Source organism: Malania oleifera, chromosome 5, assembly GCF_029873635.1.
Source record: "Malania oleifera isolate guangnan ecotype guangnan chromosome 5, ASM2987363v1, whole genome shotgun sequence".
NCBI lineage: Eukaryota > Viridiplantae > Streptophyta > Magnoliopsida > Santalales > Ximeniaceae > Malania > Malania oleifera.
The window spans coordinates 11,746,058-11,759,901 of record NC_080421.1 but is presented as its reverse complement, the minus strand read 5'-3'; the positions used below and the strand labels follow the sequence as shown (position 1 = coordinate 11,759,901).

The 13,844-nt window shown below is 34.0% G+C and overlaps 1 protein-coding gene across 1 annotated transcript; it reads right to left on the bottom strand.

Annotated features, from left to right (window-relative positions):
• Positions 1-1,058: 1,058 nt before the first annotated feature.
• On the bottom strand, positions 1,059-2,398 carry LOC131155237 (adenylate isopentenyltransferase 5, chloroplastic-like). Its single transcript, XM_058108228.1, has 2 exons — positions 2,341-2,398; positions 1,059-2,066 (listed from the first exon to the last, which is right to left on the bottom strand). The coding sequence occupies exon 2, from the start codon at positions 2,056-2,058 to the stop codon at positions 1,156-1,158; it is 903 nt and encodes a 300-aa protein (XP_057964211.1). The 5' UTR covers positions 2,059-2,066; positions 2,341-2,398; the 3' UTR covers positions 1,059-1,155.
• Positions 2,399-13,844: the final 11,446 nt, after the last annotated feature.

Below are 13,844 nucleotides of genomic sequence, written 5' to 3'. Positions count from 1 at the left end.
ATTAGTAAATGATCAAAACCATCGCTATTAGTGACGAATTTTGAAGCCGTCACTAATAATGTAGAATTAGTGACGGATTATAACCATCACTAAAACCCCAATACCGTCACTATAAATTTTATACTAGCTCGACACAAATTCATAACTAATAGTAGGGCATTAGTGACGAATTTCAAAACCGTCTCTAATAGTGTAGTATTAGTGAAGGATCAAAACCGTCACTAGTACTTTACTATTAGTGAGGAATCCTAAAACTGTCACTAATAGTAGAGTATTAGTGAAGGATCAAAACCGTCACTAATACTTGGCGTATAGTGAAGGATCATAATTCGTCACTAATAGTGTAGTATTAGTAACGGTTTTAAATTCGTCATTAATAGTTTAAAATCGTCACTAATAGTTGGACTTTAGTGAATGATCAAAACTGTCCCTAATACTTGGCCTTTAGTGAAGGATCAACATTCGTCATTAATGGTATAGTATTAGTGATCGTTTTGATCCTTCACTAATATCTATAGACAATTATTAGTGACGGTTTTCAAACCGTCACAAATAATTTAAAATTAATAGTTCTTTTAATCATTAATTCCAGTGAAAATCTGTAATATCTATAGACAATTATTAGTGACGGTTTTCAAACCGTCACAAATAATTTAAAATTAATAGTTCTTTTAATCATTAATGTGACAAAATTTAAAACAATTTTATATTATATTTTTAAAAAAATTATAAATATTTTTAAAAAATTTATTTCCTAACCCTACTTGGATATTAGTCTCTATTTTCTATTGAAAAAATAAATAAATTTTAAAATTTAATTTAAATTTACTTAAATTTACAAGAAATGTAGTATAAAGTTTATTCAAATTTTTATAAATCTGTCTACATTAATATAAAAAAAAAAAAGTAACTTCTCGTTTTTGACCATCGGACACTAATTAAGTCTTGGCTACGCAGTGCATAAATATCCCATCTCCCGTTTCATTTCCTTTAAATGACAACCTAAGAAATTTTATAACTTAATTAATATAACAAGATGGAACCCTAATTCATGCATTAAAAACAATATTTACCCCCACTCTTCTCATTCCTTTAATTGCATTCTTTGGAGTTTATTATTGAAAAAATCACTAGTATGACTCTTTTAACTTCTCGTCATGTATCAGTATGCTTTACTGATCGATCAATGAGTCTCCAAAATTTTGTTTCCAATGCATCAATTTTGAGAAAATCACCCACTATCTTCAAGCTATGTTCCTTCACCGCCTTCTCCCACACTTGGTCCACCTCTTTCCCTGATTCCTCGAACACCCGAGTCGCATCAATGCGGTGCATCGCCCATCCAACCTCATTCCTCAGCCGCTGGATCTTCCCTATCTGGCAGCACGTCAGTTCACAGGTGTTCGCCTTGATGGCTTCAATGCCCGACCTCAGAAGAGCCTCCTTTCGCTTCTTATCTTCCTCGGCGCCGGCAGCGGCACTCTCGGCCCGCAAGTACGGATCCATCTCCGGAACCCCGATGGCGCGGCGAATTCCCTTGTCATAGTCAGCTCCCGGAACAAATATTTCACGGACCTCCTCCAGCAGCCCCGCCGCCACCATCTGGTCGACCCGTTTCGAGACGTGGGCGTGCAGTGCAGGCACCGAAACGTCGAGCCATATGAAGCAGGGTTGATACTTGGCCTTGAACCTGTACTGTGGACTCTCCACCAGCGCCTCAATGTAGTTGTTGGATCCGCCCACGATGATGGGAATCCGGCTCGAGCTCGTGATGGTGTCCATGGCGAACAGCGTGCGGAGGCAGAAGTCGTGAGCGGTGAAGTCGGAGTCGGGATCGACGTCGCCGAGCAAGTGGTGGGGCACGCCTCGGCGCTCCTGCTCGCTGACCTTGTTGGTGACGATGTCCAGTCCCTTGTACACTTGGATTTTGTCGGAGTTGATGATCTCGGCCGGAAAACGGGTGGCGAGATCGATGGAGAGGCGAGACTTTCCAGTTCCGGTTGCTCCCATAATGAACACAGCCTTGTTCTTGTGGCACATCCCGTTGTTGATTTCCATCGTTTATGCTGTCATAGATGTAAACTTCGCATCAATAAATTGAGATTGTAAAATAGCAAAGGTGAAATGATCAAGACTTGCATTGCCAGGGCTATCATGCCTCCTCCTCTAAATTAAATAATGTTTTATAAGAATAAGCAAAGAAAGTATATCTAATACAATTTTAGATAAGATACTGTACTTCCTTAGCACCTACTAAATGGGTGCCAAGTAGTTTTTTTTTTTTACGAGTTTTGAAAACAAAAATGTAAGTGTGAGTGAGTGAGAAAGAGAATGACTCACGATGATGAAGGAAGATTTGGAGATAAGGGGGCGAGCGATTGAGCACAAAATAGGAGAGAGCTCCTGAATTTATAGAATCATGTACCATAAATATGAGCCTTAAAATTTGGTAACTGATCATTAATGTTTTAAAATTAATGCATTATGAGTTGAAGTCATAATTAGATGTGCAAACAAAATATACATTTAATTTGTTATGCGGAAAAAAAAAGAAAAAGAAATGAACAAATATACTAATATAGCAAGCCATTAAATAATAAAATGTCCAAAGACAACCTATCTTTTGTTGTTTTTCGTTCTTTCTATTTTCATGTTCACTTGTGTGTTTTAAATTAATTTGGCTTAGATTTAAACTTTTGGTCACCCTTTGAGGAACTAAGCAAATTATTAGGCCCCCGCTTGAAATTTGAAAATTGAGTATTAACCGAGAGGGTTAAGAAAATATGAAAAAAAATATACTTTTCTTTAGTTATCAAAGAAAATAAAACCGAAAAAAAAAAAAACAAAAAAACACGCACGCACACACATGCATGCACACACACACAAATTATAAAATTTATAACGAATCAACAAACAAAATTCTTTTGATCTTATGCCTCATTAACACTTAGTTTTTCTTAATTTTTAATTGTATTAGAATAACTTTTTAATTGTATTGTACCTCATAAAGAGAGAGAAATTATAATGAAGTATGCATTTTATTCTTATATTCATTTCATTTTCTTCATTCGAACAAAAATATTTGATTCAAACAAAGCCTTAAAGATTATTGAACCACGAAATACACTAAAGGAAGTATACAAATTTTGAATTTGAATCTTATTATTATTATTATTATTATTATTATTATTATTATTATTATTATTATTATTGTTGTTGTTGTTGTTGTTGTTGTTGTTTTTTATTTTTATTTTATTTCTATTTTTTAACCACTTTGGTCACTACAAAAATAAGATTATTAGTAAATGATCAAAACCATCGCTATTAGTGACGAATTTTGAAGCCGTCACTAATAATGTAGAATTAGTGACGGATTATAACCATCACTAAAACCCCAATACCGTCACTATAAATTTTATACTAGCTCGACACAAATTCATAACTAATAGTAGGGCATTAGTGACGAATTTCAAAACCGTCTCTAATAGTGTAGTATTAGTGAAGGATCAAAACCGTCACTAGTACTTTACTATTAGTGAGGAATCCTAAAACTGTCACTAATAGTAGAGTATTAGTGAAGGATCAAAACCGTCACTAATACTTGGCGTATAGTGAAGGATCATAATTCGTCACTAATAGTGTAGTATTAGTAACGGTTTTAAATTCGTCATTAATAGTTTAAAATCGTCACTAATAGTTGGACTTTAGTGAATGATCAAAACTGTCCCTAATACTTGGCCTTTAGTGAAGGATCAACATTCGTCATTAGTGGTATAGTATTAGTGATCGTTTTGATCCTTCACTAATTTCTATAGACAATTATTAGTGACGGTTTTCAAACCGTAATTACATTTTTGCATAGATAACATTAAACCATAATTATTAAAAAATATTCATAAATTATTAAAAATTATAATTCAAAATCAAATACAAATACATTATACAAATTCTGAATGTTTTCTATATAAATCTCATATGTTCAAATAACAAAAAAACAAAAAAAAAACAAAAAAAAGCAAAAAAAAAAAAAAAAAATCAAAAACTGCATCCTTCTGTAGTGCATGGCATCGTGTTGATGGTGTGACATCCGCAAACCCTACGAATTAAGAATTATATAAAAAAAAAATCAGTATACGATTTTCTACCATATATGTATACGTATTATAAGTATTAATGATTTGATAGAAAAATAATCGGACATTCGGACATAGTTAAAAAAATGATACAATTTTAAATTGTTAAGTTTTATCAGTTTAGAAAAATTTTGGCAATATTTCGTCTGTAAATAAGACATTTTCCATAAAGATATGCTCCAAACCTCAGTGTTTACAATAAACAATACATAAATTGTACATGATTTTATTTGAGAAAATTTTAACAAAATTTTAGCAGTATGGCGTTTGTAAATTAGACATTTTCCCATAAAACCTGTACCTGAAACAATATATTATTTTAAGCAAATAAATCATTTCAAGCATGCAACAACCTAAATTCATTACCAGCATGCAATTCACAATATACTGCATCAACTGTGTGGTTGGCATTCAACACAAGCATGTATTCCAGCTCGCGAATTCTACAATTCATATAACATAATACCATCGTCTCTTATATTGCAGAAAACATAATAATAAAACTTACAATTCCTTTTATTTCTCCACATTTGATTAGATCTCTCACAAGACCACGAATATCATATCAAGCTGAGAAGTTCACAACACCCCAATGTTCAATGTTTACTGGATCCAATAGTTTCTAAAAGAAAGCACAAAGAATTTTGTGAGATCACTTGAACTAAGATATCCTCATATCACAATGTACAAGAAGAAGCACCTTATTGTTGCGAGGAGGAGCTACCGTTTTTAAATTGGACATTTTCCTATAAAACCTATACCTGAAATCTGGTTGTTTTAAGCAAATAAATCATTTGAATCATGCAACAACCTAAATCCACTACCAGCATGCAATTCACAATATACTACATCAGTCATCCAGTTGGCGTTCAACACAAACATGTAAGCCTGCGAATTCTACAATTTATATAACATAATATCATCGTCTCTTATATTGCAAAAAACATAATAATAAAACTTACAATTCTTTTTATTTCTCCACATTTGATTAGATCTCTCACAAAACCACGGAAATCACATCAAGCTGAGAAGTTCACAACACCCCAATGTTCAATCTTTATTGGCTCCACTAGTTTCTAAAACAAAGCACAAAGAATTTTGTGAGATCAGTCAAACTAAGATATTATCACATCACAATGTCCAAGAAAAAGCACCTTATTGTTCCGAGGAGGAGCCGCCGTCTGTAAATTGGACATTTTCCAATAAAACCTATACTTGAAACCTAGTTGTTTTATCCAAATAAATCAATTTAATCATGTAACAACCCAAATCCACTACCAGCATGTAATTCACAATATACTGCATCAACCATGGAGTTGGCGTTCAACACAAGCATGCATTCCAGCCCACGAAATGAAAACAGATATTATGTATGGACTTATATCAAAGAAAATAGCCCGCGAAATCTTGGCGTGTAAATGGTAATCGTAGTGTGCAGGTTGTCCTAGGTTTTCATTGAGAAGATGTTCTTGAAGTAGTTTATAGTCTTTACAAAAGGTTTAGAGATCACTAAAGGTGAGGAAGTTGTTGATCTACATGCTCTACATATGTAGCAGATGTGGCATACAAATTAATTACATTCATCACACAACACTATATGCCTTTATGAGATTGTACTAATTGAATTTATCTAAATGCTCTGCATATGCAGCAGATGCTATACACAAATTACATTTATCACAAAACACTTCATACCTTTATGAGATTGTGTTAATTGCAGATCGTTGATTTTAATTTCCTAGTGATGTAGGAAATTTGTAGAAAGCATAAGGATGAAATTTAATTATTCATTTATTCACTCATCCTTTCAAAATATACAGGACATTGTAATCATTTTAGCACCCGTTTTAATGACTGTAGTCATGTATGAGATTTCTAATGACATTTCGGGAGCATGCCATCTATGAATAGAATATTTTCTAAACCCGAAAATCATGAAAACAATAAAAAATACAATTCATTTGAATCCCTAAGATAGTTAAATTTAGGCCAGCTCACTAAGGATGGAGCTCAGCTCCCCTATGTGTTCTCATATGTTTAATCCAAACATGAAAAAACCTAAGCAACTACTACCATGTAGTTCATAAGATTCTGCATCAGCCATGCAGATGTCGTTCAGTTCAAGCATGCAATTCATTATACAGGAAATTCAATCGGGTTCATCGTCATAAAAAATGGGGAGAATGTTGACTCTATGAGTTTGATCCTATTTTGATTATGACAAAACCAATGTTTCTCACTTGTGCACTGAGCTTCTTGAACAGGTATATCCTTAGCATGAACTGTTGGTAGGAACTCAACCAAGTCATATGGACTATGAGGATCAAGCTTCATTTATGGCGTCTGAAGAATTGAAAGAATGAAAACTTATTCTTTATTGTATTTTCATTCCTTTTTAATTAGTCTGTAATAATTTATATGGTCCGTAATAATGCATCTGCATGCATGACAGAATTTAATGCTCAATAAGACCATAGGGACCGAATGACCTCAAGGTGGCCTTCGGTTGACCAAAGGTTGACTGACGCCAGGAATTTGGGCGTACTTAAAAAGACCTTAGTTTCAAACACATATGCACTAATAAGTCCCCATATCACTTGCATAATCAGGGGAATTAATTGAAGCAAAAATTGGACTTAATTGAAAATCTTAAGAGAGGTCGGGCGATCGAACCCTAGGAGTTCAAAACTCCTCAGGGGGCTCGAACTGCTGAAAATTCAACAGTTTAACCAGGCTTTGGGCGACCGAACCCAAAATGACCATATCGCCCTCGGGCGCCCGAACCCTTAGAAGGTTACTTTTCACCAATTCGGGCTACCAAAGCTTCACGTTCAAAAAGACCTCAGGCGACCAAGCTTGCTAGTTTGGTTAACCGAACTTAGCTTTGGGCAACCCAACCGCGGACAAAAACATTCTGTCTTTTGTTCAGCCGACTGACCCTTACTTCGAGCACCCGAACCTTTAAAAAGTGAATTTTTGAATGTGTCTATTCAGGCACCTGAACCTCAGATCGGGCACCCAAATCTCGCGGGGTAAATTAATTTTTACTGAAAAATTAACGGGGTTAAAGAGGGTTCAAACGTTAAACTCATTTAAAATCTTTTTAATAATGCCCATTGAGTCCCCAACGGTCATAATTTTGCCATTGCCTCTCATTTGCAAAATTAATGGTTGATTAGTAAGATCATTAAGGAAAAACTCTCTCAAACCATTTAGCCCATACTACTTCCATACATTCTATTTTGCTATTCCCTTGATAGATCAAGTTCCCAAGAGTGTTATTGAGTGTTTTACATTACTAAAACTCTCATTGCTTATTGATTGATTATTTTCATTAAGAGTTCTTAGTTACGGTTTTTCCCTCGGTTTAAACAATAAATCATTGAGCGGAAATACCCTTATAGCTAGTGAGTCTTTGCATCTTGATTTCAAGACTCATCAAGCTTGTGGATTTTGATTTGCAAAAATAGTATTTTACACAAGCTTGCATATTATATTTGATATTGTTTTTGCCAACGTCAATCCAAAATATCTATTGTGCTTTACATTTAGAGTATCCTTGAGATATTTGATTTGGATTGTGTTAAATTTCCTTTGATCATTTGTGTGTTGAATATCTTATCTTGAATCAAATGTTGAACTCTCACATATACATACACTCACACATCTTAGAGAGTTTACATATTGTATCTCACCTGATCATTAAATCCATATCAACTGTGAGTGCATATTTGTTTGTGCTGTATTTTGATACATATCTTATTTACATGAAAGCATAATCACTGTACCGGTTATATTCAGAAAAATATTGTTGCATTCCAGGCGTGGCCTAAGGGGGCGGTAATCCAGTTCGATAATGATTATTTGTAAAGGTTGAGGTTAGCCCTGACCTAATTGACCTGGTTGTTTAGGTGCCGCTCCACCCGTTAAGTGAGCCTTAGTGTAATCCTTGTGCGGGTGTACCAAGGCGGGGACGTAGGCAAGATTGGCCGAACCCTGATATCATATTCGGTATCACTTTTACATTTCCTGCATTATATTTTGCTGTGTGCTTGATTTAATTTTTTTGCTGAATATACTGCGTATCTAATAGACACAGAATTGCATTAAGTTGAGAAATACTGAAATTGCGTTGTATGCTTTAAATATTGGTAAATATTTCATATCTCCAATTTCATATATAGTTAGACTGTCCCTAGGTTGTGTAATACTACTACTAGACTGATTGACCTAGGAAGGAATTTTTAAATACCCAATTCACCCCCCTCTTAGGGCTGCACCAAAACTAACAATTGGTATCAGAGCCTTGTTGCCTAAACTTAAACGTTATTTAGTAAAAGATCAAAATTGCTTATGTTGGTGTATCTCAATCATGGGAGGGTAGGTTCTTTGCAAACCCTCCAATGTTTTTTGGTGAAAATTTTTCTGATTGGAAACTTAGAATGACTATCTTTATAAAATCATTGAATTGGAGGACTTGGAGAGTCATTACTCAAGGGGATATCGTACCTATGAAAAGTGTCAATAATGTCGAAATCCCCAAATCAGAAATTAAGCTGAATGGTAACGATATGTGTTTAATTCAAATAAATTTTGATGCCATGAATGTTCTATTTTATGCTTTAGATACTAATATCTTTCGTGAAGTAAGGGCATGTCAAAACGCTAAAGCAATATGGGAGGAGCTTGAAAAGGGATATGGAGCATCTAGGCATGAAAAGTCTATAGCTCTATGTGACTCCAGCTCAAAAAGCCACGAAGGAGGTAAATCGTGCTTCATAGCTCGAACCGACGATGAGGTAAACCCGTCTCCTTCTATGTTATTAGATAATCTTGGCAATGATTCATGTGATGATTTGAATGATGCATTTGATAATGAATCATATGATAGTAGTGATAGTGAGAGCATGCCTACTTATGAAGAACTGCAAATTGAATATGTTAGAATTTACAAGTCACTTGTTAAAGCTAACAAAATATATACTGCTTTGAAAAACAAGTATAAGGCACGTGAGAAAGAATGTGAATCAAAAGTTCTTATTGAAAGGGAAAAATGATTTTGAAATCAAAGAGTTAGTAAACAAGAATGAAAAATTAGAAAAAGAATTGAAAGCAGTAAGATCTCAAACTTCAAATGATAATTATAAAGATCTTATTGCAGAACTTTAATGCAAAGCAAATAACATGACTAAGGAGATTATTAAATTACATAATGTTTGCAAAGACTTGAAAGATTCAAAAATGCACGATCTAAAAAAGAAAGTAGAAGATCAGTCTAAGATCATCCATACATTCACTAAAGGTAAAGAAAATTTTGACAAACTCTTAGGTTCACAAAGGATGACCTTGGATAAATAAGGTATAGGTTTTAATGGAATTGAAAATAGGAAAAAGAAGAAACTATACATAGGAAAGTCAAAGAATCACTGACTCCTAACCCATCTAGAATGAAAGATAGAAAAATGGTATGGGTTGTTAAGAAAACAAACCCCTTGAAATTCAAGGAAGAATTTACTCAAACAGGATTTACATGATCACATAATTCTTCCTTAGCATTTAGGTTTAGCCATAGGAGGTAGTAGTGACTAAAGGCTTAGGAAGTGGTTCGGGCTGAAAATGTAAAATCTTAGTATATGTCCACTACTTGAAATTTTACATACTAAGTATTTTGAAAAAACAAGACAATCTGCAAATCCAAGTATGTAACCAATCTGAACTTAATGCATATATTCATTGGTTAAAATATGAAATAATTGGCTATAGCTTAATAAAAATATGCTTCCAAACGGACAAACGCATCCTTACTGGGTATAAAATTCTTAATGCTTAATACGTGCTTGATTGTACAAATCTTGTGTTAAGTATACTCTATCCATTGCGCAAGTTTTGAGTTGTAGGAAATGAATTCTTCCAGTTTAACATCTTATCCTAAACTCATATTGAAAGCCTAAAATGCCTAATAAATTTATTTTGTCATCACTGTAGGCTTAAGTACAATTGATCATAACTGCTTATTTATTTGGCACTTATTAATAGACATTCCTCTTGAAATCAAAATTAGAGGCATTCACTAAAGAATTCAAGTTTTATTGACAAATCATGACGTCTTCTTTGAACGTTAAATGTAAAAATCCTCTAATTTTAGTTCATCTCCTTCATAGGAAATCTTTACCTTACCATGATCACATCAAGTAAAGATCTATCCTCTCATTGGTTTATATCGTTGCTCCAAATTTGTGATCATATCTAAAGGATACATTCCAACCACCAAAGAGCATCGGTTACTAGTTATTCATATCTTCCACAATGTTCTTTGCCAGGATAAGTTAGGACATATTCTTTAGTATGCTTATCTTGTACGATGTCCTGCTACTGCCAAAATACTCTTCTGAACATAATAGATATTAAAACTTTAAGAGTATTTATTTTAATTTGCTTCATAAGCTCTCAAACATTAAATAAAATCCATTAGAGCTTCATCCTCATGAATTAAGTTGAATGGCTAAATTGGTTGCCTAGGTCTCAATCTAGATGAATGTATCAAAATTTAAGTAGACCTATGCACATGCAGTTTAAATCAAAAGTCATTCCAACTTGGGGCCTCTCACGTATTGTAAATCATAAGAAAAGATGCAAATATTGGCTTAGAACTCTCAAAGAAATATTCATTGTGACTTTTTGGTCCTTTAAGCCTAAGAACTCAAAGCCAAGATTAAATCATTAACAACTTAAAACTCTTGGCTAAATGATTTGAAAAATAAGAAAAGACATTAAATGAATCGAGTGCATAATTGGGGGGGGGGGGCATTCATCTTTCATATCTATATTCATTTAATGCTCTTAATTTTTATCTATGCTTATATGTTTGTATGCTCCTGTGAGAACAAATCTGCACTAATCTCATAACTATCCAATGTTAGTTATTGTTCATATCATCTATTGGATAGTTCATTTCTTTTATGAGTTGTTGATTGAAATACTAGAAAGCATGCTTGCGTTGAAAGCCTCCTACATGGTGGATGAAGTGATATAATTTGCATGCTAGTTGTGGATATTAGGTTGTTGCTTGCTTTATATGATTTATCTGTTGAAAACAACCTATTATCAGGTACAAGTTTTATGGGAAAACGTCCAATTTACAGATGGAATGCCGCCAAAATTTCGGTAGATTTTTCCCAAAATAAAACTTTGTACAAAAATGATTGTGATGATAAAAATGTTAAAATGTTTTTGAAAGGATGAGTGAAAACTTAAATAGAAATATCACACTTTCATCCTTGCATAATCATCAGGTAGTTAAAGGAGCTAAGCTCCATCTCTAGAGAAAAAGCGTAAAGATATTATATGCATCAATGTCATTTATTAAAATATTGAGGCTTTTTAGAAAAACCTTGAACATCATATCCAGTGCTTAAAGGTCTATGAATAGATAAGGATTGTTCTAGGTTATGAGTATTAGTTTATGCCTCAATATATTTTCTAAGATACATCTGTGGCCTTTAAGGATGACCATACTAATCATAATATAGTTGATAAATCATCAGTATGGTTGTGTTAAAGGATTTAAAATGAATGGCTTATACTGTAGGCAAAATGAAATGAATCTTGATTTGTGTAAGCAACTCATTTCAATTAAGTCATATCTTCAAATTGTTAGGGGGAGCAACTTAACTTAAAATTCTCCAACTATGAAATTCCTTAACAATTCTAACACTTACATTCATGTTCTTAACATATATTGAGTTGTGTGCTTCATACTGATCATGAATGTTGGATGTATTTGAATCACAGCATGCGCTGTTTTAGACTATAATGAATATCTTGCATGATTGATTTAAGTGATGTGCATACATGGAATCAATCAGGTCTTTGGTTTAATCTTTAGGAAATACTCTATTTTCAAACGGCATACTGTCGAATTTTCTAAAAATGTTCTTCCCAAAATTAAATCATTCACTTAATTGACTATGTCTTGTGTTTACTTTCCTACCCTAACTCTTTCTTGCAGATGTCAAAAAAGGGAGAAATGCCTAATGCAAAATTGGGAAAGCTAAATATATCTAAAGCTAAATATATCTTAATATATATCATAATTGAGCTTTATTGACAATAAAATTGAATGCAAATTTTGTATTTGTTGGTCTTAATTTGTCATATGTCTATACTTCAAATTTAAATTCTATGCATATACTTAGGGGGAGCCTGTTGGCTTTGCCCACTTTTGCAAATTGTTTTTGTCATCATCAAAAAGAGGGAGAATGTTGACTTTATGAGTCTAATCCTGTTTTGATTATGACAAAACCAATCTTTCTCACTTGTGCATTGAGCTACTTGAACAGGTCTATCCTTAGTATGCACTGTTGGTAGGAACTCAAGCAAGCAATACGGACTATGAAGATCAAGCTTCATTTATGGCGTCTGAAGAATCGAAAGAATGAAGACTTATTCTCTATTGTATTTGCATTCCTTTTTAATTTGTCTGTAATAATTTATGAGGTCTGTAATAATGCATCTGCATACATGATAGGATTTAATGCTCAATAAGACCATAGGGACCAAATGACCTTAGGGCATGTCGACCAACGCTAGGTACTTGGGCATACTTGAAAAGACTTTAGGTCCAAACACATATGCACTAATAAGTCCCCATATCACTTGCATAATCAACGGAATTAATTGAAGAACAAATTGGACTTAATTCAAAATCTTAAGAGAGGTTGAGCGATCGAACCCTAGGAGTTCAATACTCCTCGGGGGCCCGAACTGCTGAAAAGTCAGCAATTTGACCAAGCTTCAAGCGACCGAACCCAAAATGACTCTATCGCCCTCGGGCGCCTGAACCCTTAGAAGGTTACTTTTCACCAACTCGGGCTGCCGTTTCACCAACTCGGGTTGCCGAACCTTCGTGTTCAAAAAGACCTCGGGCAAACGAACTTAGCTTCGGGCACCCAAACCGCGGACAAAAACATTATGTCTTATGTTCAGTCGACTGACCCTTACTTCAGGCACCTGAACCTTTAAAAAGTGAATTTTTGAGTGTGTCTATTCGGGCACCTAAACCTCAGACTAGGTACCCGAATCTCGCAGGGTAAATTAATTTTTACTGAAAAATTAAAGGAGTTAAAATGTTAAACTCATTTAAAATCTTTTTAATAATGTCCATTGAGTCCCCAACGGTCATAATTTTGCCCTTGCCTATATATATCTTCTCATTTGCAAAATTAAGGGTTGATTAGCAAGATCATTAAGGAAAAACTCTCTCAAACCATTTAGCACGTACTACTTCCATACACTCTATTTTGTTATTCCCACCACAAAAAATCAGGGTATTAGTGACGGTTTTAAAATAGTTTCTATATGTGCCGTTACTACTAACACTTAGTGACGAATTTAACTTTCTTCACTAATAATGGAGTATTAGTAACAGATTAAATCCGTCACTAAAACCCTAACACCGTGACTATATGGTATATAACGACTCAACTCAAATTCGTCACTAATAGTAGGGGTATTAGTGACGAAATAAAAATTCATCACTAATAGTAGGGGTATTAGTGACGAATTATAAATTCATCACTACTAGTATGGTATTAGTGACGACTTAGATATTCGTCACTACTAGTATGGTATTATTGATGAATTAGAAATCCGTCACTACTAGTAGGGTATTAGTGATGAATTAGAAATTCGTCACTAATAGTGTGGTATTAT